Below are 23,334 nucleotides of genomic sequence, written 5' to 3'. Positions count from 1 at the left end.
GGCCAGGAGCTCAGCAAGAGGGCTGTGGACATTGGAGCTGGGTCCACGAGTGGCAGGGCCATGGCCTCCTGCCTTCACATGCCCCGGGCCGTTCCCTTTCCCTTTCCGGGCCCTGCCTATCTCCTTCTGTTGCTTGCAGAATGGCTGCCCTCCTCTCTGACTCCAGGATGGTAGAACGTGGCCTTCTGAAGCTGCGCGTTTGGAAAGCTTTGCCTGGGGAGAAGGCTGGGATTACTGATGGCACAGGGCACGGGCATGGTGGACCATCACTGAGTCTCCCCTCTGTTTACTTTCAGGCTTTCATAGATTCTGTTCACAAAGAACAACCAGCATTTTGCAAGGACCATGAGGCCACTGTGTGTGACGTGCTGGTGGCTGGGACTGTTGGCTGCCATGGGAACTGCTGCAGGCCAGGAGGACGGTTTTGAGGGCACTGAGGAGGGCTCGCCCAGAGAGTTCATTTACCTGAACAGGTACAAGCGGGCAGGCGATTCCCAGGACAAGTGCACCTACACCTTCATCGTGCCCCAGCAGCGGGTCACAGGCGCCATCTGCGTCAACTCCAAGGAACCCGAGGTGCTCCTGGAGAACCGAGTGCACAAGCAGGAGCTGGAGCTGCTCAACAACGAGCTGCTCAAGCAGAAGCGGCAGATTGAGACACTGCAGCAGCTGGTGGAGGTGGACGGCGGCATCGTGAGCGAGGTGAAGCTGCTGCGCAAGGAGAGCCGCAACATGAACTCGCGGGTCACGCAGCTCTACATGCAGCTCCTGCATGAGATCATCCGCAAGCGGGACAATGCGCTGGAGCTCTCCCAGCTGGAGAACAGGATCCTTAACCAGACAGCTGACATGCTGCAGCTGGCCAGCAAGTACAAGGACCTGGAGCACAAGTACCAGCACCTGGCCACGCTGGCCCACAACCAATCAGAGATCATTGCGCAGCTCGAGGAGCACTGCCAGAGGGTGCCTGCGGCCAGGCCTGTTCCCCAGCCGCCCCCTGCCACCCCGCCCCGGGTCTACCAGCCGCCCACCTACAATCGCATCATCAACCAGATCTCCACGAATGAGATCCAGAGTGACCAGAACTTGAAGGTGCTGCCACCCCCTCTGCCCACCATGCCTACCCTCACCAGCCTCCCATCCTCCACAGACAAGCCTTCGGGTAAGTCCTTCCGGGATCCCAATCCATGTGGGCCCCAGAGCCAGGCTTCCCTTGGCTGTGACCACAAGTGGGGAAAAAGCCATGGCCAGCTGAAGCCGGGCCAGAGACTTGAGCAATTCCTCAGCGATCACTTGGGCTGAGCCAAGTGGGAGTCAGTGGGGTGAGGAGGGACCACATTCCTTAGACGGATGCTCAAAGGTAGAACAGAAAGGAAACAGGAAGTTCACAAGAGGGCAATGTTCTCTGACTTCTGCTAGGAAGGAACCCAAGGCCTAAAGTTCTCCAGGCTCTGCACAAGATGCTCTGTGCTGACAGATAGGATGTCTCTCCTGCAAGCTCATGGACTGTGCCTGGCACATTCTGTAAATGCTCACCAAATAAACAGTAGGCCAAAAGAAAACAAAGTGTTATCACATTAAAAGTATGACAAACACTTTGTAGGGTTGGGGGATGGAAGGAGTCCTTTCTAAAGCCCACACTTTTCTTAGGGTCTAGAATTTTCAACAATGCTTCCATATACTCTTACATACACATTTCTTCTTAAAATATGGTAATTCTCAGAATACCAGTATTGGGGGAGGAATGGGGTTGCTGGCAGGTTTTGAAGCTTAACCAAGATACAAGCACGGGCATTTCCATATATATTACGTAAGTAACCCCTGCAGCTCCTTACTGACAGGTTAAATAACTTGCTCATAGGCTTAGGATCTTGAGGCTAGAAGTGAATTCAGACCTTTCACTTCAAGGCCCTGGTGACTCCTCTATGTTTTAGGAGTCTTGGAAACCTCACTGCTGGGTGGAGCAGGCCAGAGGCTCCCTGTCAGGATGTCGACACTAGCCCAGCCCCGTGAAGCTCGGCCTCTCATTCATGCAGGACACTTTAGCCGTCCCAATGGGCTGCTGTATGAGAACTAGATTCATCTTTGCAAAAACAAACCATGTGTCTGCTCCAAGTCAGTGCTTTTCGTACCACTTCATTGTATAAGCAGGGAGATATTTTTACTAAAAATATCCCATAATTTTTATTATTTCACACTTTATTTATTTATTTATTTTTTTGAGACAGAGTCTCGCTTTGTTGCGCAGGCTAGAGTGAGTGCCGTGGCATCAGCCTAGCTCACAGCAACCTCACACTCCTGGGCTCAAGCGATCCTCCTGCCTCAGCCTCCCGAGTAGCTGGGACTACAGACATGCACCACCATGCCCGGCTAATTTTTTATATATATATATTTTTAGTGGGCCAATTAATTTCTTTCTATTTATAGTAGAGACGGGGTCTCGCTCAGGCGGGTTTCGAACTCCTGACCTAGAGCAATCCGCCCGTCTTGGCCTCCCAGAGAGCTAGGATTACAGGCGTGAGCCACAGGCGCCCAGCCTTATTTCACACTTTAAAAAATAACCACCAGTACTGGGAAGAGCAGCTTCTTGCTAATTCCAGAGAGGGGCTGAACCTGAGCGCAGGAGGGTGGCCAGCAGCAAGGACAAGCGCAGCATCGCTTTCAGGCCGGCTGGTGGCGGGAGGACCTAGATGCAGGGCAGAGCGTCTGCTGTAGCACCTCGAAGGAAAGACCTGGCCCGGTGTAAGGGGCTGAGAGCAAGTGCTTTGGAGTGGACAGACCTGGATTTAAATCCTGGTTCCTCCATGGATTAGCTCTGGGACATGAGGCAAGTCACTTTGTGTCTCTGAACCTGTTTCCTCATCTGTCACTTGAGGATAGATTAAAACAGTGCCTATCAAGTAGTATCCACAGGCATTATTTTAATTTATTCCCAACTGACATTTCTATGAAATGAAATACTGGAAAAAAAAAAATGTGGTTAGCACAGTGCTGGGCCCACAGTAAGCTATGAGTCTCCTTTGATCTTGGTCTCTTCATCTTAAAACAAAGAGAGTAAAACAGTCAATCCCTTTTTAGCTCTGGTGTTCTATCTGTACACATCTGGGGTGTTTTTTAATTTGTAAATTTAAGGGGTACAAGTGCAGTTTTAAATCAGAAGCTCCAAAAGAGAGGACAGGGTGTGTTAATTTGATAGAATACCCAGAGGGGAAAACATGCCCTTGGACACCAAATGAAGGCTCGGCTGAATGTTGTTATGATCCTGAATGAATCAGGCTGATCTCAATGGTTACCCAACAGATCTCATCTCACCTAAGCATCTCTGGTTTCTAACTCAACAATTTCAGGACATTTCTGAGATTAAACTAAGCTAGTAAGTATATAGTATAAAAATAAAGACCTGCATGCACACCCAGGCTCTTGCCCTTGTTAGCTGTTTGCTCATGAGGTTATTTAACTCCCCTGAGCCTCAATTTTCTTCTCTGTAAAATGGGGACAAGACTCACAGCTTCACAAGGTTATGCTGAGGAAACTCAATACAATCAAGCATGTAATGTCATGTCAGCCAAGGTCACAGTGCTAGACTTGGGGGAGCTGGTGACAACTCTGGTCCCTGATCTCCAGGAACTCAGTCTGGGGGAGGTGGCAGCTGCACCTCTATCTAGCCCCTAAAATCAGCAAAGAAGGTCTGACAAAGGAATTCTCTGGGAGGGAGCATCTGTCAAAGCCAAAATTTCCAGAACATTGTGAGAATTTATGGAACCAACGTTAACAAAGTACCTAAAATCAGGAATGCAGGGAAAACTGGGCTGTCTGGTCACTGCAGTAATACCCTACCGTGCTAAGTGCCCCTCAGAGGGGCATGTAAGAGGCTAGGCAGACACTAAGGTGGCATGACTGAGCCTGCCTGGAGGGAAGGGAGAGGTTCCCTTTCCAGAAGTAGCACTTCTTTGTTGGATCTTTAAGGGTCTGTGAGAGTTTCCCAGGCAGACCTGGGGGTTGGGAAACCAAGTTATGAGTGGGTCCCTGATGGAGATGAGTTCATGCAAAGATCCAGGGGCATGGTCCTACTCCTGATACCTACAGTGATCCCCAGACCCTACTTCTTTATGTTCTCAGTCCAGTGTGGGCTGTGTGTCCCCAGGGCTCCTGCGCTCACCCACCCCTTGTCTCCCACTTAGAAAGCACGCTAGCATGGGAAGGAATGGCAAGGATCTCGTTATAGAGAACTTGAATGCATGATAATTCACATTTTTTTAAAAAGCAAAGTCTCCCCAAATGTTGGTATTTGATCATTAGCAGATTTCTTGTGACCCATCTCACTGCTGAGCCCCTGCACAAAGTGCTCCCAGCTGGGACTGAGCACCCAGCCGTGGACGCTGCATGACAGGCGGAGCCAGAAAGTGAGCGACTAGGGCAGGGCCCTGCCCATTCTCAGTTCCTGGTGTTGGACTGAACTGGGAGGACGAAGCAGATGGTCTCTCTCCCAGCCGATCAGCAGAGAGCTCTTATCAGGCCTATTCTGACAGTTTAGGGCAGGTTCTGATCCTGCAAGACAAAACCCTCTTCTGTGCTCTAACCCAACAGATCCTTTGTTCCTGGGGACATTGCCCAGCCAGAAACACCTTTGCAATGAAACACCTTTGCACCCAAGCCATGGCAGCTTTTAAATCTTTCATTTGACAACCCAGAGCCATCTGCTCTTTCCTCTTTGTCTGGGCCGCTCAGCCCACAGCATGCCCTTCCCCTGGGGTCTGAGGGAGCTGCAGCCGCTTATCTGAAGCTGCACTCTCAGGCTTGTTCCCAGCCACAGTGGGACAGTCACAGGCTGGCACAGGAAGGCAGGTGGCTCCTGGCTTCTCACTTGGGCTTTGTCAAATCTCTCTCAGGTCTGGCCAGCCCTAGGGCCATTTTGGTTAGGATGATACCATGACGGGCCAGGCTGGTGCTGAGGAAGGCTGCGGGGTCATTCTCTTAAAGGCCAAGGACAGGATGGGTGCCTGGGCTCTGGGAGGCTGTTTCCAGCCAAACCTGCACACGCCAGCCCTCCTGCACTGTGCTTGTCCCAGAGACCCATCAGGGAGCAAAAGATAAGGCCACCACTAGCTGCCATGGCCAGGCTTTGTCAGAAACAAATCTTTAAAGACTAAAAGCAGTGGGTACTTCTAATTGTTTCCTCTCCCCTAGAATGAGAACATAACCAGCTCAGTTTATTTCTCAATGGATGAAGAAGGGGCCATAAAATCATGAAATGTTAGAACTGTTAGGGGCCTCTCGGGTCCCCTTATGCAGCCTTCCTGTCACAGAGCCTGTCGAGGGCAAAGCTAGATAGGTACCTGAACCTGTGACTTCTAGGATATTGAGGTTCGGAGAGGTCAGGCAACTTAGCCACGATTACACAGCTAGTAAGTCATTCAGGCAAGGCTCAAACCCACGTCTGTCTTAACTACTCTGAGCTGTTGCGCATCTCCATGGGGAGGCTGAAGGGGGACTATCGTCCCATGAATGCTTGGCTTGGCCCCAGCTGTCAGGGACTACACCTTCTGCCATGACTTCCTGGGACTAAGCAGCTCCTTAAAACAAGCTGTGGGAAAGGAGGTGGTGGGTTTGTTATTAGAACACTCATGGTTCTAATAACACAAAACACTGTGCTACAAACCCACCAATACCATGCTGCCCCTTCCCAGGCCTCACAGGAACCAACTGAGCTCTCCAACAGAAAACACAATGTGCACCTGACTCCTAGCAAGAGGACTCAACTGAAGCTGCAGGCAAATCTCATTTTTAATTTTTATCAAATCTGGACATATCCTCTGTGGTTACTTCTATTCGGCATTTCAATGTATAGCTAAGTCTGAAGTCCTGACTTCTTTAAATATTAGCTCTAGATATATAAATGTTGGTAGATATGATCTTTGGCTACATTGGGTAGCCCCCACACTGCCACCTATCACTGAGTAGTAACAGTGCACACATGGAAACCAAGGCTCTCTCACAACAGATGGACTTCAGACAGGAAGGCATGGACAACTTGAACAAGACTGTTTTCCTGGATGGATTCTTCCCCTTGTATTTTATTTCACCATGTACATGAGATCATGGTTCCTCAGCACAATAGAGAATGAAACCCATGATGCCATGGTGTCCGTCCTTTCTGGAGGGCAAGCTGGCATCAATGCAGGTGAAAGGTGCTGGCTTGCGGGTGGGTGGACCTGCGCCAGCAGACTGGGCTTCCAGGCTTGAGCACTGCAGAGAGGTGGAGACCACAAGGTGTGATGATAGTGAGGGTGGGTGACTGCAGCGACCCCCACTCAGCCTTCAAGATCATAGAGGCTAAGGGAAATGCCTGCCCGGCTCACCTGCCTCCAGGGTGTGTGTTGCTTCCACTGGACTATATTTTTCTAGAATTTTTTGGTAAACAAAATAAGATTCCCAAATTCATTACCAGCTACGTAATCCAGCAATATCTCAAAGAACATTCTTGGCTAGCTTCCTCCTAAACAAAAGCCACTCAAGGAAGAAGGTCCACCTGGATGATGGTTCCCAGTTGGCTGTCTTGCCTCTTACTTTGCTTTCCCTTCCTCCTCTTCTGGTACCCTGGGGAGCTGACACAAAGAGCCTTTTGAGGTGATGGAAAGCTCCATTCCTCAGGCAGTTTTCCCAGGGACACATTGGGCTAAATGCTCAGGCTATTTGCAGCCACAGGAGATAAACTATCAGCTTGTCACTGTTAAAAGTCTGGTGATCTGGCATCTTGCAGCCTGGAAATCCCAACAGTTTGGCATTTGGCAAACTGACGGAAATCTAGAAAATCCTGGAGATCAGGCATCTGTGGCCAGCTCACTAATCATACAGATGGATTGTTGCAGTGAATTTATACTGTACCCTGATATGCTGCCAAAAAAAACCCCCAAAATATAAAGCAGTTAGCCTAATACTACAAAGTGTCTAAAACAAAGTTGGTTGGGTTTGTTGAGCCCAATGGTTAGTTCATGCCATGGTTTTAATGTCCTTTTCAAAACTTATTTGAAATTTAATTGCCAAGATAATGGTATTGGGAGGTGGGGGCTTGAAGAGGTGATTAGGTCATAAGGGCTCTGCCCTTGTGCATGTAATAATGCCATTATTTTAGGAGTAGTTGGTTATCACAGGAGTGGGCTCCTGATGAGAGGACGCAGTTCGATCCTTGTTTTTCTGTCTCGTGTGCTTGCCTGCCCTTCCACCATGGGATAATGCAGCACGAAGGCCCTCACCAAATGTCAGTGCCATGCTCTTGGACTTCCCAGCCTCCAGAGCCATGAACCAAATAAACTCTTCTAATTTATAAATTGCCCAGCCTGTGGTATTCTGTTATAGCAGCAGAAAACAGACTAAGACAGTCTGCTATTGTAAAAGTAATGAAGTGTACTTCTAGTGGTTTCTATCTGCATCAATCAACCAAGAACAGAGGCAGTGGAGACCCATCTATGGGAATACTGGAGACAGTACCCACCAACAACTTCAGCTCTCCCTGGGATGAATCTGGACAAACATTATGTTGAAAATGAGCCTTACAGTCCTCGTACTATATCTCAAGATGAGCCAACGGAGCTATGGGGCTTGGAGTAGGGTAGTTTTATGTGATTTTTTTTAAAAAAATGAGTGAATAAAGTGGTTCCATGGTATAATGGTTAGCACTGTGGACTCTAAAAATGAATAATTTTTCCTTAATAGATTTTTTGAATTCAATAATTGAAGTTAAAATGACTATACATACACAGAAAAATTTTACTAAGAAAGGATAGTTTAAATGGCAAATATAATAGCTTTTACGTTTTTAAACGTTGAAATTAAGTATCTCGGATGGTATGTCTAGCATAAGGTCCAAAAGAACAAAATCCACACATCTGGCACCGTCCCAGGCATAATGTGCAGACTCCACTGCAGCCCGTCCAGACTTTCCCACAAAACAGGTTTCCTTTGCCAGGGTTTGGTCTGAATGTGGATTATTGTCTGTTGTGGGGTCCCTGTTTCCAGATGGATCCATTATTACTGGTTCTCAAGCTGGAAGGCACAGGATGAAGGGAACGAAGGGAACACAGCTCATGGTGGTGAGAAGGTGGAGGAGGGAGGAAGGCATGTGGAGCACCATGGGACTCCAGAGTGAGCCTACAACTAGGAAGACTGACACCCACTGCCCCGAAAGCCTCCTGCCCCAAAGGAGCATGGGTCTAATGGAGAGACAGATCCCCAACAATCCTAACGTGGTGTGAAAACCACAGGACAGAAGGTAGACCTGGGTTCTAATCCAAGATTCTCCACTTTCCAATTAGGTGATCCTCTGAGCCTTGGCTTTCTCATTGTTGCAGCAGCTCATGAGGATGAAATGAAATGGTGTGTAAGGAACGTGGCAGGTGACAGGCTGTGGATATAGAGTCATCATCATTCTTATTATATTCCAGTAGGGAGAGATGAGGCATTTGGGGAACCCTGAGCAGGACTAAGTAGCTCTTCTGGGGAAGGGAAGGCCTCCTGGAGGCGGCAGTGAGGAGGGCTGGGGGCCTTCCAGATGTGCTCTCGGAGCCACTGCAGGTGCTCATCAAGAAATCATAAAGACCAGGCTTGGTGCCAGACAAATGTTCTGCTTTCAGAAAGAGAAAAAGGATGTAATACCAGAAATTACATGCCAATTGGCTTGTGATCGAGCCCCAGTAAAATTATAGAAAAGAGTATAAAAGGGGGTTTGTGAGCATTTAAAAGATTAAAAGGTAATCAATGAAAGCCAACATAGGTTCCTTAAGAAGCTGCTGACGAAGCTGACCCTCTTGCTTGGAAAGGGTAAGAGGTTGGCTAACCACAGCACTACCATCTGTCCAGTATCTGTGGGTTGCAATCAGGGGTTTGACAAGTTCTCCCATGTGTCTGCAGAATAGCATCCCCGGTCTCTGAGCTGAGAGCCCTGGTCACTCTCATTGGTGCACATGGGGAGCCTCGGTACACTGCCCACCTCTATGTCCAGAGACCTCCCTCACCCAGGCAGCCTTGGGCACCACTGACCACTGCCCCCAGGGAGGCCCAGGGCTTCACTCCTACCATGCCAGGGAGCCACAGCGAGCTGCTCACCTCTGCATACAGTGACAGCACCATAGCTCCTTCTAATCTAACCTCTTTTTAAAATTGCTTTAAAGCCCCTGTTTTCCTCCGGCCCAACGGCACTGATGGAAACCTAAGAGTGGGCACAGTGCTTTTGAAAGCATTCCTTGGAAAGCAACGGTACGAACAGGAGAAACGGGACCCCTTTAATCCCGTCATGGGCTCTCAGAGCTCTTACTTGGGAGGCCTCAGACTGTATCAAGTGCATTTAAATACACTCACCTCACACATCTCATATAATTTTTACTGTAACAATTTTGAAAGGATTTAATAATTTTGCCCTTAAAGTTATTTGGCTAAGAGTAACTCGGTTAATTTATGGTTGGCTCTGACTTCTCGGCAAACATCAGGCATGTTTCAGGAATTCTTGGGCAGTGAGAAAAATCTAACCTACTAATTGTTTTCAAAAGTAATAACATTTTCATGAAGACAAAACTAACAATAAGCATGACAAGATGTTACACTTTGTAGAAATTTAATTACATACCAATAAATTTTGGTTTATTAGTGTTCTCTTCATATCTTGGAGCCAGTAAGTTTTTTTTTAGGCCTTATACATTTCATAAACTCCCAAAAAACTTATTGGCCCCAGGCACTGTGCCCATCATCTGAGGACTGAAGTGGCCTTCAGCAGGCACGAGCATTTGGACCTGTTCCCTGGAATGATCAGAAATGACACACATGATGTCAACTCTGAGGCTCTGCAGGAACTGAGATACCTTTGGGAGCATACAAGCTATTCCTGTGCTTAGGTTATTGTTTTGTAGTCGGGTTCACTGACAAGTGATTTACATAGACTATATATGTCCATAACCAAAATATGACCTTGCCAGGCCTTCTGGAGAAATGAGACTTGGGCACCACAAGTAGCTGCTGCTCACCACCGCTCCTCACATCCCATTCCACACCCCCAGCCTCTGTCTGCCCTCCTGCCCTCACTGGACTCCCCAGGAGTCCTGAAGCTGGCCAGGGTGGGACTCGCACCTGAGCAGTCCACGTGCCCTGGCACTCAGATGTATTCACTGGGGTAGGAAACTGCAGATCCAATTTCAACAATTAGTCATTTCTTCTGTTAGAAAAATGTTTCAGGAAGTGGCAAAAAGACTTTCTGGAGACAGACCATCAGTGAGAATAACTGAAAACAGCATACAGTTCTCATGTAAAAGCAGAATGTGTCTTAGCGATATCCCGGAAGCCTCTCCCCACTACCCGCATATGGACTATAACATTCCCAGGAGCAGCTCCCCAGAACTGAAAGCTCCCCAGAATGTTTCCCACAGGCCGCAGGGTGCTCTACGCGGCCTAAGGTGGCCAGGTCCTGACACCTGGGGCTGGGCTTCATGGGTGGAGAGGCCTATTAGACCGCTGGCCGGCCACGTGGTCCAGCCCGGCTCATGGCCCGGGAGGACTCTGCTCTTCTCCCTGTGGCACGGCCAGGGAGGAGAGGCAGCCCTCCTGCCCCCAGAGGCCCCACTTCTCAGCTCCCAGCTTCAAGGTCAGAGACACAGGGAGCCACGTTTCCCCAGTGGGAGAGGTCACGGCACTGCAGGCTCCCGCAGGGTGTGAGCCCATTTCTCCACCAGGCCTGAGTGGGTAGGTCAGGCTGACGCTGCTCCGTCCCAGAACCACAGGGAGAAAACTGGGAATGGGAAGTTCTGCTTACACTGCGGCCTGGCCTAGCTGCAAGCTCCCACTCAGCTTTACCAGAAGGTCCTGCACAGTGGGTAGCGAGCACCTAGTCAGCCCTTAGCGAAGCGGGCTGGTTTCCCAGGAGGCTGTGTTCCCTGTGCACCCATCCCTGGCAAGAACCCCGGGGAGCAGGAGGGGTTTAGGCACCCAAACCTGCGCTCCTCCAACACTTACCAGGGCTCAGCCCTGGGGCTTGTGGCAGAGTTCCCGCTTGGCAACACCCCTTCCCAGGCCTGGGACTCGCAGGGCCCTGTGTGCTTTCCCCACCCTCGCTGCTTCTGCAGGGAGCCACGCAGACTCAACTTGGCCGCGGCGCTGCACTCCTCTCCACGTGGAACATTCGCTGCCGCTCTGCCGACAGTGTAAATATGGTCTTTATAGAGATGAGGTCGAGGTGCTCGCTCCACTCGGAGCCCAGGTGCCGCCGAGTTAGTGTTGGCCTGGTGCTCCCGGCAGAGCTGCCCTCTCAGAAGGGAAGCCAAGCCAAATACCGCCCGGACACTTTGCACCGTTCCAAAGGGAGCGCTCTGCCCACTGCACACTGCAAATTCAGTTTCATTGACAAAAAAGATTTCCATTCCTTATTTCAACATATCTTTGTGGCCCTCTCCTCTGAAATTCTGACTTCTAAAATATGCCTCGTGGAAAATATCTATTAGTAAATAGTCTCACATTTAGTCTTGGAAATTGAAAAGGGAATACAGTGACACGTGTATGCGGTGGGGGGTGAGGGATGAACAGCTTCAAAAATGTCAGCTTTCATGTATCAAACGAAAAAAGGGGATAACCTTCGCTGAGCACCTGCCCGGGCTGGCCTCCACACTGGGTGCTCTTGTGCTCACGAGACCCTCAGAACGGCGAGGGTCCTTTCCTCATTTTACAGAAAAAGAAACTGAGGCTCAGCGAGGAACCTGCCCAAAGTCACGCTGTGAGTAGGCGAAGCCGCCAAGATTGGTGCCGAGGGCTCCCGACTCCAAGCGTGGAGTCCTGCCCCAGCCCCACACCTCAACCACGGGCTCCCCGGTGAAGGTCACGCACGCCGTCTCCTGGCCCTCCACAATGGCATTATTCATACGTGACAATTACAGGCTCATCACTGCATGATTTATATGTTGCCATTGCAGATTTCTCGTCAAAGTAGGACGTTTTGGTTTGGCTGTTTTAATGGCTCCACATGGCAATTTTGCTGCTGCCAACTTTTCAACATTAACTGTTTTTCTGGCGAATTCTCACCCATCCTTTATGTTTCTCACCTTTGCCACTGCTGCCTTTAATGTACGAAAAGGGAATGTGTTTGAATGCAAGAGATTTTGTAGAGCTCTCCTACGGGTTCTGCGGGAAGCCGTGTCTGATGTGTGGTGCTCGGAGGGGCTGATGGGTCCTGCGTGCCATGTGAAGTGCAGAGGCATACGGCGATCGTTTTGTAACGGAAAATACCGGACACTTCTACCTATTTTATTCCTACTCTCGAAAGTCCTAAAGAATCATCAGATTCATCTCAGAAGAAAAAAAAAAAAGGAAAACTACTTCTATATCATAAAAGATAATAAAATACTAAAATAGTTGAAAATGGGCAATGGGCACCAAAAGGTATGCATAGAAGAAAAAAATCACCAATAAAGATTGTAAAAGGTTTAACAACTTTACAAGGAAGAATTATTTTTTTTAACCTGGCTGACTAGCAAAGATTAAAATTAGTCCTAGGGACACAGATCAGTCAGCCTGGGCTCCCTCCCCTTGGGTTCACTCTAGCTCAGGAGGAAGAAGGGTGCTTAAGAGCGTGGGCTCTGGACACCCAGAACCCCTGGGTGTACGTGCCTGCTCTGCCCCTTACAAGCCATGTGACCTGTGCCCTCAGGTCCCTGTGCTCTGGTTTCCTCACTGTAAAGCAGGGACACCACTGCTACCGAGTAGGAGTGCCAGGTGTGGAAACACGTGGGCAGGGCCAGGAGCAGGGCCTGGCACCTGAGAAATGCCCGTGACGCACTGGCTGTTATTGCACTATTGCTCTGCCAGTCAGGACCCGCTCAGAGCTGGGAGTTCCTAACCTGGACTCTGGGGGTCCACTTACCTTCTGAGATTATATACAGAACTGTGGGAGTCTGTGCATTTTTCTGAATAGAGGGTAGCTTTCCCCAGATTTTTAAAGGAACTGGTGGCCCCAAAACATTTCAAACACTTGCCTTTTAAAAAGAGCCCTTTGTAGAAATGCCAAAGGTAAAGTGAAACCGTCAAGGGCACCAACTGAATCAGCTCAGGCTGGAGCCCCGAAGCCACCACTCTCCCTGCGTCTGACAACTGTCGGCCTGCGCGCTCTGCAGGAAGAGGTCTGCCGCTCGCTCTCGGGGGCATCATTCCGCAGGCTTCTGCTGGACCCTCTGTCACCAGCATTTGCATCAAACGGCCTCTCCTGAGCTGCTGCCTTGGTAAGGAGCTGGGAGGCCTCCCAAGCCCACTGGTGCTCTGCCCCAGCTGGCGGGGACAGACTCCCATTCTCTGCCTCAGTCTCCAGGGCTTGGGCTGAACACAATCAAAACTTTTTTCTTCTTTGTGAATGCTCTTTCTGGCCTCCGCTTCCCCAGGACAGATACTAAGAGGGGCCACAGGCAGGAAGTTGCACCAGGAAAAGGAAGTGCTGCTTGTGCCACATCTGCCGCCTGGTGGTGGGGTGCTTGGGGTTCTGCCCCATCCCTAGTCGGGGGATAGGAGCTTTTCCTTGGGAGATGAAGGGTGAAGCCCCCCAGGTTAACTGTCAGCACCCAAACCGACCTTTCTTCCCAGCGCTGTGTCAGGCACTGGGGACTGAGGGATGAGCAAGACGGCTCCTGCCCCGCCAGGTCCGGGAGGTGCTCAGACACAGCAGCAAGGCCGCAGGAAAACCCACCCGAGACGTCCCACAAAGACCAAAACCCCACATCTCTCCTATTTGATCATCACCTGTGAACTAGCTGAGCCCAATCACCAGCTAGGATAGAAGGAATCTGAGCAGTGCGATCTGCACAGGAAGAGCTGACTACACCTGCCACTGGCGGGCCCCTCCACCCCCACCCCCGGGAAGAGAAAGGACAGGACTCCCCAGAGCTCAAGTCAGAGGAGGTGTGAGGGCAGCTCCTCCCTACTGGGCATCAGCGCAGCCCCGACGAGGGGTGGGACCCAACACACGGCTGTTGAAAAAATGCACAAATTATTAGAACAAGATGGAATTTCCTTAGCACTTTTGTTCTTAACCATTCTCAATCTGGGAATATTTTGAAGAGACTGAAGCAAAGTGTGGTGATTTTATTTATTTTAAAATATGTATTTGAATGGCTGAGCCTTGAAAACCTTCTGAAGATTCTTCAGATCAAAAAGATAGGTCCCGGCCGGGTGCTGTGGCTCATGCCTGTAATCCTAGCTCTTGGGAGGCCGAGGCGGGCGGATTTCTCAAGGTCAGGAGTTCAAAACCAGCCTGAGCAAGAGCGAGACCCCGTCTCTACTATAAATAGAAAGAAATTAATTGGCCAACTGATATATATATAAAAAAATTAGCCGGGCATGGTGGCGCATGCCTGTAGTCCCAGCTACTCGGGAGGCTGAGGCAGGAGGATCACTTAAGCCCAGGAGTTTGAGGTTGCTGTGAGCTAGGCTGACGCCACGGCACTCACTCTAGCCTGGGCAACAAAGTGAGACTCTGTCTCAAAAAAAAAAAAAAAAAAACAAACAAACAAACAAAAAAGATAGGTCCCATCTTGTCCAGAACCTGGAGACTCAAGTTTGTACCTCCTCGCTGATGTGACCGGCCTCAGAATATAGGAAACCACTAGGGGAGGTGGGAGACACCCACTCCTTCTGACTGGGCTGCCCGAGCTTGGTGAAGTCACAGAGAATCACAGCGCCCTGCTGGTCGAGTCCCGAAGAGAGCTATGGGTTGGGATGTGTCCTGGGCATCATCCTTTAAGCTCATGGACCTGCCTACAGACCCCACAGAGCGAGTTCTGAGCATCTAGCCCTCAGTGGGCTTCCTTTGGAAAATAACAGACTGAGCAGAAAGGGAACCTGGTCCCCTGCAAAAGATGCTTGGAGACCAACATATGAATCCCAGAACTATCCTGAGGTCTTGGGCTACATGTCCAAATTCTGGGCCCAGCCTGGGCCTGTGAATCTATGGAAGTTCATTTACTAAAACCTGCAGAAGTCGTCATGAAGCGCCGTCACTGGAAAGGCAACTTGTGGAACTGGAATTGAGGGGTGCCTGTTGAACGTGGCCCCCAGCACGCAGGAAGAGCGGTCTGGGGGAGCAGTCTGCCTGCTGGAGCAAAGCCACCCGAGGCCACACTGCACTGACTGGTGTTGCCACGTTTAGTGGGCACACATCTCTCTTTGCCAATAAAACTAACTTTTAAAAAATCACTCCAGGAACTTCCATCCAAATGATCTCAGGAATCCGGACAACACTGAATGAGGGAAATATGATCTCCCATCTACAAATGAGGGAAACTGAGGGCTGGGAGAAATGAGCAGGTCTTCCCAAAGTCACATGGAGGGAGTGAGGGGAGGAAGTGAGTCCAGGCACCCTGACCCCCTAGGCTCTGGTCTTTATGTTATATTATTTGTCAAACTTGCAAAACAAAAATTGGTCCCCTTAAACTGCAAGCCTGTGGCTCCCAGCCGAAGCCTTGCCAGAGGTTGTGCCGGCTGCAGGGGCAGCAGGGCTGCAGCCTGGTGACAGACAGGTCTATGACATGTGCACGTCTGTGTCCCCAGGCCCGTGGAGAGACTGCCTGCAGGCCCTGGAGGATGGTCACGACACCAGCTCCATCTACCTGGTGAAGCCAGAGAATACCAACCGCCTCATGCAGGTGTGGTGCGACCAGAGGCACGATCCTGGGGGCTGGACCGTCATCCAGAGACGGCTGGACGGCTCTGTCAACTTCTTCAGGAACTGGGAGACATACAAGGTGAGACTGGGCAGGACTTCTCTGTGCCACCCACAAAGTGACTGGCCCACCCCACGAGAGGTCTAAGCAGCCAGGGAATGGCCACTCAGAGGGCCACTCAGCAGCCACTCAGTGCACGCTGAGCAAAGCAGGGCCTGCGTGGCCCAGACAGCAAATATACCTGGGGCAAGAGGGACGCACATAGAGCAAATCTGGCAAAACTGCCAGGGGGTAGTGAGGACCCGTTCCTTCTCTGCCTGCTGCTACAACTGCTGCAGGCCAAGAGTTGGTAGTGCAGACCACCAAAGTCCCACAGGACAGGATGGGAGTTTAGAAATGCTGGTGTGGGGCCCTTGTTCCAGCCTAGGTGTGGGGAGCCTCTTACCCCAGGTTGGGGCTTCCACTGGGAAAGACTGCTATTGAAGCCCAGAAGGGGCAAGTTCTGAGCTTCCCAGGCCCTAGGAGGATCCCCAAAGGGTCCATGTAGGAGACCGTGCCAATACGCGGGTCCTAATTCCAGGGCTCATCCTCTGGGCCCCCCAGTCCCCAAGGAACTGAAATGTTCATCCTCATAGTGGAAAAGGCTGCTAGGGCCCAGCTGTACATGGCTCTCTCTCCTCTAAACAAAGAGGTGGTCCTAAGGACAGAGAGGGTGGCTACACTTACTGGCTCCAGCTCCGTGCCAGGCACCGTGCTACGTGCTTTCATGCATCACCTCACTTAATCTCACGTCAACCCTCTGCGGGAGCCACTCTCATCAACCCAGCTCACAGGTGAAAAGGTGAAGTGACTTGCTCAGGGCTGCGAAGCTAGGAAATGGGAACACAGTGACTGCAGCTTAGGCCTTCTGACACGAAACCCCACAACTGCCTTCAGCCATGATGGCATGCACACGTGGCTGTCACCCCCCTTCCTGGGTCTCCTCCTGTCCTCCATCCTACCTCCTGACAGACCTGTGTCTCTGCTTTCTCCTCCTTCCCTTCCTCCTCCTCCTCCTCTTCCTCCTCCTCCTCCTAATTTACAGGGTCCTGAAGTCTCAGGCCTGGCTCTTTCCTCCTCTCCCTCGCAGAGGCAGTACAGCACAACGGCTGAGACTTGGTTCTACGTGCAAATCCTGGCCCACCCTCAGGCGCTCTGTGACCCTGGGCTTCGGTGCACTCATTCTAGGGAGGATGGGGATGGTGCCTAGCTCTTAGAGTTGGCATGAGGCCTAACAACACAACCTATGTAAGGTGTTTATAACAGTGCCAGCACACCACAAGTGCTCACTAAATACTAGCTATTGTTATTATTATCAATGAACCACCCATTTTCAAGGCTTCAGTGGCCACACTCAGCTGATGAGTCCCATACTACATGTAAATAGCAACAAAACCATTGGGTTTCAGTCCTACAAGGGAGGCCAGCTGGATGGGACACGTCTGTTACAGCTCATACCTCTCTGGTGCATTACAGCTTGCCCGTGACCCTCACGCACAGCCCCTCCCCAGAGGAGGCGGCTGAAGCTCGGGGAAGTGAAGGGATTTTCCCAAGGAGTTGATGGCGCGCTCCGGTGTGCCAGGCTCTCACAGCACACGGTTGGCACAGCAACCCCCGCGTGGGTGAGGAATGGGCTCGTGTGGGACCTGGCATAGAGCAGGCTGTCTGTGTCTTTGAATGGCATGTGATTGAGGCCCAGAAAGGTGAAGTGAGTCATCAGGTCACGCTGGGGAGTGAGGAGTGGGGGCTGAACCAGCCTGCCTCGTGCTGTCCTGTTTCCTGGGCCCTTCTGTGCAGGGCTGGGTGTCCAGCAGCCGCTGCTCTGCCGGCCTTGGGTGCCCCAGGCTCCACACTAACGGTCTCCTGGGCTTTCCCCAGCAAGGGTTTGGGAACATCGACGGCGAGTACTGGCTGGGCCTGGAGAACATCTACTGGCTGACGAACCAAGGCAACTACAAACTGCTGGTGACCATGGAGGACTGGTCTGGCCGCAAGGTCTTTGCAGAATACGCCAGCTTCCGCCTGGAGCCCGAGAGCGAGTATTACAAGCTGCGGCTGGGGCGCTACCATGGCAATGCAGGTGACTCCTTCACCTGGCACAACGGCAAGCAGTTCACCACGCTGGACAGAGACCATGATGTCTACACAGGTAGGAAAAGTGGAGTCAAAGCCCAGAGCATGGCCGGGAAACAAGGTCAGCCAAAGCCAGGGCCCCTGATTCCAGGGTTGGGAAGGGGAAGATGCGGAGCAATGGGTAGCTGGGCCAAGCTGCCTGACCCGTTCTTACCCCTGAAGGTCCCTTTATCTGCCCACAGAGCCCCTTCACAAAGGTGGGTCGGAGTGGCATTTACAGAAAAAAAAAAAAAAAAAAGAGGTATATAGCAGGGCTGCCCTGGGTCAAGGCAGTCGGACACGTGCTGGGCTGTGGCCTTGCGACCTCTGGTCTGAGGCACCTGGCGTAGTGCTACACATCCCCACCAGCCCTGGGCCATACACCCTGGGCTCCAATGCCAGCCCCACCTCCTACCCGGCCATGTGTCCTTGGGCATGCTGGTTAATCTTCCTGGGTCTCAGTTTCTGCATCTGGAAGTAAGGACAATAACTACCTTGCAGAGTAGGGAGAAGGTTAGAGAGTATGTACGTAAGGTGCTTTGTCTAGGACTTGGAGTATAGTAAGGGTTCAATAAAGCGGGCTCTCTTTGTGGTTACATTTATCAGCATTCACGTTCATGCAATGCTGTAAGGAAGCTATAAGAGAAAACCAGATAGGAGAGATGAAGTGATCTGTCTAAGATCATAGGCTTCAAGTCTAGGTCTTTACTAAGAAGTCTTTATTAAATAAAAAGCAAAGAAGAAAACAGAAAATTATAAGCAGCACAGATATGGTCCAGCCCTGAGTTCAGACATGAGACTCCCCCACACTTAATGCCTCCCAAGGCCCCACACCCAATTTCTTGAGATGAGGGCCTCTGGGCCCTAACGAGTCGGTGAGGTCAGTGAGGGCCCAGGCTCCCCCATGAGGCCAACACCGTCTCACCACCAGCATCGCCTCCTGCCCTAGCTTCCCCTGCCATCATGGTCTGAAGGCCATTCCCTCCCCATTGAGGAGCAAGCTCTGACTGTCCCAGAAATGGCCTGTGCTCCAGGCAAGCCCTGGCACCTGCATACTGAGCTGGGGACCTCCTCACTCCAAGTCGCCATAGTAACCACACTCTGGCAGGTAGTTCTCCCAACATCGGAGGCCAGGAGGGATATGACCCACCACCATGCAGACACCTCTGTTTACCCGCTGACGCTGAACTGCCTCTGCTCGAAGGTTCCCTGGAGGAGGAGGAGGCCCTTGCTCTGAAGCAGTGGGTCTCCTAGGCCAGAGCTACCGAGGCTTCCAGAAAAGCAAGGCGGGAGGATGACCCCCAGAACTAGTCAGACCCTGGGACATGAGGACTGCTAAAGCACTTCTTGAGGGCCCTCCCAGGGAGCAGGCAGAAGAGATTCCACAATCCAAAACTGTCAGATCTGTCCAGCAGCAAAATCTGTGGGCGGTGAGGAAGTGAGCTCCTAGTCCCTGGAGGTGTGTGGGGCGAGAGCAGGACAGGCCTCTGCTGGCGACCAGGAGGCTGACGATGGCCTGCGTCCCCCTCTCGCCTTCTGCCTCAGCCCGCCCGTGACCATCTCACCCTGGCCCATGACCTCAGCCACCCAGACCAACGGACCCTCCCTGAGGACGGGTCCCCTCCCCAGGCCTAGGGCCGAGTCAGGAAACTGGGGACCCCACAGCTAAGAGCAGCCCAAGCGGACAGCGGCTCCCCTTGCTCCTCCCCGTGGAGTGCGACGCCCGGCATGCACCTTGCCCACGCGGTTTACTGTTGTTCTGAACTGCCTGTCCTTGGCAGCAAAGTTCATGATGTGATAATGCCAAGAGTTTTATGGAAATATCTTTCTTTTGTGAAATAATACAAAAAATTTGGATGGAATACAGGCTGGGGAGCAATGAAGGAACATTTCTCCTTAAACACTTTGTCATTCTATAAAGACTCTTGATCCAACAGTTTCGACTCTTAACAATTCCCAAGAAAAACCCTTTCTCCCTCCCCAGCCCACCTCAGGCCTTCTCCCCAGCAGAACCGCGGTGCAGGGTCCTGCTGGGGCCTCCTGTGCATCCAGCCCGGCTCGCACCCAACAGGCCTTCACTGAACTCTCACAGGAGTCCTGTGCGGCAGGTGTCATTTTATTCTCACTTTACAGACAAGGATACAGTGGCTGGGAGGGGTTACGTTGCTTGTGTGAGGTCACATAGCTAAGCCAAGCCTCAAAGGCAGGCCTGGGCAGGTCCGAAGCCCGGCCTTCCGCCTCCCCTTCAGACCCATTCACCTCTCTAGCTTCTGGGTCCAAATGCCTCTGGAGAGGGGCCTGCCGAAGCCCCACGCAAACCACGGACGGGGGTAAATCGACTCCTCCCACAGACCTCCTCGTTGCCTTCTCTTCCGCAGGAAACTGTGCCCACTACCAGAAGGGAGGCTGGTGGTATAACGCCTGCGCCCACTCCAACCTCAATGGCGTCTGGTACCGCGGAGGACATTACCGGAGCCGCTACCAGGACGGGGTCTACTGGGCGGAGTTCCGAGGAGGTTCCTACTCGCTCAAGAAAGTGGTGATGATGATCCGGCCCAACCCCAACACCTTTCACTAAGCCGGCCCCTCCTGACCTCTCGTGGCCAGTGACTGGAGCCCACGCCGGCCACACTGGCCCCAGCACAAAGAGCAACTCCTCACCAGTTCATCCTGGGGCTGGGAGGACCGGGACACTGGATTCTGTTTTCCCAAGTCACTGCGGCAGGTAATGGAATGGAACCGATACTGGTACAGTGTTCTCTGTCCCTCCTCCTCGTCTTCACACCAGACAGCCCCTCATGTTTTCAGGACAGGACTGCAGACAACTCTTTCTTTAAATAAATTAAGTCTCCACAATCAAAACACAACTGCAAAATACCCTCATAATATACATGTGTATGAGCCTCCCTTGAGCACTTACATGTATACCCATATATATGCATTTAGACATATATCACATGTGATATAACTAGATACATATATATGTTTGTCTTACATACCTAAATACACATATAGTCAATTCTCAGATGTGGAAGCTGTTACCAACAGCTTTGCTCTTAGGAAAAAGCATTTCCTTAATGTGTTACTTGAGTCTAAGGACAGATCACAGACTGTACAGTCTCAACTCTTAGAATAATCCTCCCATCTGCATGCCTGGATTCTTCCAGGACTTTTTATGATGCTAATCTCTCATAGAGGGGTTCCTGGCTTCCCCTCTTAAGAAACCCTTTGGGCACCTAATCAATTTCAATATCCTCCTCCCTCTCCACTTTTATACTTCTCCCTGTTCTCAGGACTTTTCCCCATCTACCCACCCACTCATTCATTCATCCTGCACCATTCATTCAGTGCCCTCTGGGTGTCAGGCCCTGGCCACTCACTGCAGTTCGAGGGCCATTTTCTGCTCTGTCCTACTCCTTGCCTGCCTACTCTTTGCCCTTCCTGTCACAGTCCTTTCTGTCCAGGCAAGATTCCTCAGCCTCTGAGTAGGAAACTGTCTGGTCTCCAGGCTTCTGGTCGGGAAAGGGAAGGCCAGGCCAGGCCAAGAGCTACACCAGCCATATAGATAACGTATCCGCAGTTTTGTATCTTCCGTTCATACTTTAGCCTACATGTCATTTTATCCTTCACGCAAGTAATAACCTACCTTGCCAGGAGATACTCAATTGAAGAGAAGTCATCAGATCATCAGGGCCCCCAAATGGCTACAGACCAGAGGTCCCACGCTCTCAGGCCAGCTAGAGCCTGCACCTCATCCCCAAACTATACTTCCCTGGAGAACAGGTGCCACAAAAACAAGAACTGGCCACTTCTCATGAGTTACTGAATAACTGGGTCACTGGACCCCTTGGTTGGGGCATTGCAGCACGGTGGCTTTCTGAGTCCTGCCCGCCACGAAGCATCAGCCTCAGAACTCCCAGGACTATTGCCAAGCAGGAGGCTAGGGATGAGTCAAGAAGGTGAGACCTTCCCCGTGGGCAGGTGGGCACATGGGCCGAGGTGTGCGAGATGTTGGATGTCTGGTACTGTCCGTGTCTGGGTGCGTGCCTATTACCTCAGCATTTCTCACAAAATGTACCATGTAGCATGTTTTGTGTATATAAAAGGGAGGGTTTTTTTTTAAAAAAAATATATTCCCAGATTATCTTTGTAATGACACAAATCTGCAATAAAAGCCATCAGTGCTATTTGGATGTATCTATACTGTGTGTTATTGTTTTAGAATGCCTTCCTGGGGCATTCCAGACCCTCTTCAGGTAAAACCAGGAAGAGACTCAGCACCAGGGCACACACCAAAATCACTGCCATCTCACTTTCCCTGTCTTCGTTTTCCACCTATACCCCAGGAGTCCTGCTATAGCAGCTCAGGCCAAGAAGGCTCTCTGAGCCCCACCTCCTCACATCCAGCTGCATCCTGGATGTTTCCACTGGACGTCCTGGAAGCACCTCAGGGCAGTGCTGTTAACACCTAAGACACCTTTCTTCCAGGTCTGGTCCCATTTCACCAAATGACACCATGAACTCAGTTGCTCAGGTCGAAAACAAGGACGTCTCCCTCCCGCTGGCCAAGGCCAGTCCATCCCTCCGCGCCAAGCTGCCCAGCCTGCCTTAGCAGAGCAGCTCCTCTCCTCTCCCTCCAACCACCACCACGGTCCCTGACCGGGAGCTCCCACCTCACACGTTCCCACCCAACTCCCACTCTGGCTGCCAGAACCGTCCATCTGTGGGTTGGGAAGGTGATTCTAGGCATGATGTGAAACCCAAAAACCAGAAAGGAAAAGACTAAGACATATGACTTTTTAAAAAAACAAATTATCTGTCTTCCAAAAAAAATAAATGACCAAGCTTGAGAGGCAAGTATCAAACAAGAGAAAAATATCTGCAACATATATAGCAAATACAGAATATTTATACTATACCAAAAAATCTTTCATATTAAGAAAGATACAAACACTGTAACAGAAAACTTGACAAAGCACAGGAACACATTAGAAGACTCACATATGGCCAGTAAACAAGACAAGACGTCGCCCGCAGTAACAACCAGAGAGGTTATTGTGACAGATGAGCCATCGCACGTTGCCTCTCAGACTCGCAAAGATGGAAAAAAAACATCAATCTCCATGTTGACAAGGGAACGGAGAAATGTGCACTCGATGAACTACGGAAGGAGGTATAAACGGACTCAACATTTTTAAAAAGCAATTTGGCAATGTATATATCAAAATTTTAACTGTACTTTTTTTTTTTTTTTTTTGAGACAGAGTCTCGCTTTGTTGTCCAGGCTAGAGTGAGTGCCATGGCGTCAGCCTAGCTCACAGCAACCTCAAACTCCTGGGCTCAAGTGATCCTCCTGCCTCAGCCTCCCGAGTAGCTGGGACTACAGGCATGCGCCACCATGCCCGGCTAATTTTTTGTATATATTTTTAGTTGGCCAATTAATTTCTTTCCATTTATAGTAGAGACGGGGTCTCGCTCTTGCTCAGGCTAGTTTCGAACTCCTGAA

General features: G+C 50.9%; 2 protein-coding genes across 7 annotated transcripts in view; one reads left to right on the top strand and one right to left on the bottom strand.

Annotated features, from left to right (window-relative positions):
• RALGPS1 (Ral GEF with PH domain and SH3 binding motif 1) overlaps nucleotides 1–23,334 on the bottom strand; it is a 269,878-nt gene that overhangs the window by 101,666 nt on the left and 144,878 nt on the right. The window lies entirely within an intron of this gene.
• Nucleotides 346–22,025, top strand: ANGPTL2 (angiopoietin like 2). Its single transcript, XM_012771963.3, has 4 exons — nucleotides 346–1,162; nucleotides 15,565–15,758; nucleotides 17,595–17,865; nucleotides 20,207–22,025. Exons 1-4 carry the CDS (start codon nucleotides 346–348, stop codon nucleotides 20,404–20,406), a joined length of 1,482 nt encoding a protein of 493 aa, XP_012627417.1. The 3' UTR covers nucleotides 20,407–22,025.

This window comes from Microcebus murinus, chromosome 12 (genome assembly GCF_040939455.1).
Source record: "Microcebus murinus isolate Inina chromosome 12, M.murinus_Inina_mat1.0, whole genome shotgun sequence".
NCBI lineage: Eukaryota > Metazoa > Chordata > Mammalia > Primates > Cheirogaleidae > Microcebus > Microcebus murinus.
This window is presented reverse-complemented; position numbering and strand designations above follow the sequence as displayed.

Bases quoted from the DNA above. Each gene is read 5' to 3' on its own strand.
- ANGPTL2 (XM_012771963.3), top strand. From the start codon at position 346: ATGAGGCCACTGTGTGTGACGTGCTGGTGGCTGGGACTGTTGGCTGCC. The intron at 1,163-15,564 runs GTAAGTCCTTCC...CTGTGTCCCCAG, and splicing joins CTCCACAGACAAGCCTTCGG to GCCCGTGGAGAGACTGCCTG. The intron at 17,866-20,206 runs GTAGGAAAAGTG...TCTCTTCCGCAG, and splicing joins AGACCATGATGTCTACACAG to GAAACTGTGCCCACTACCAG.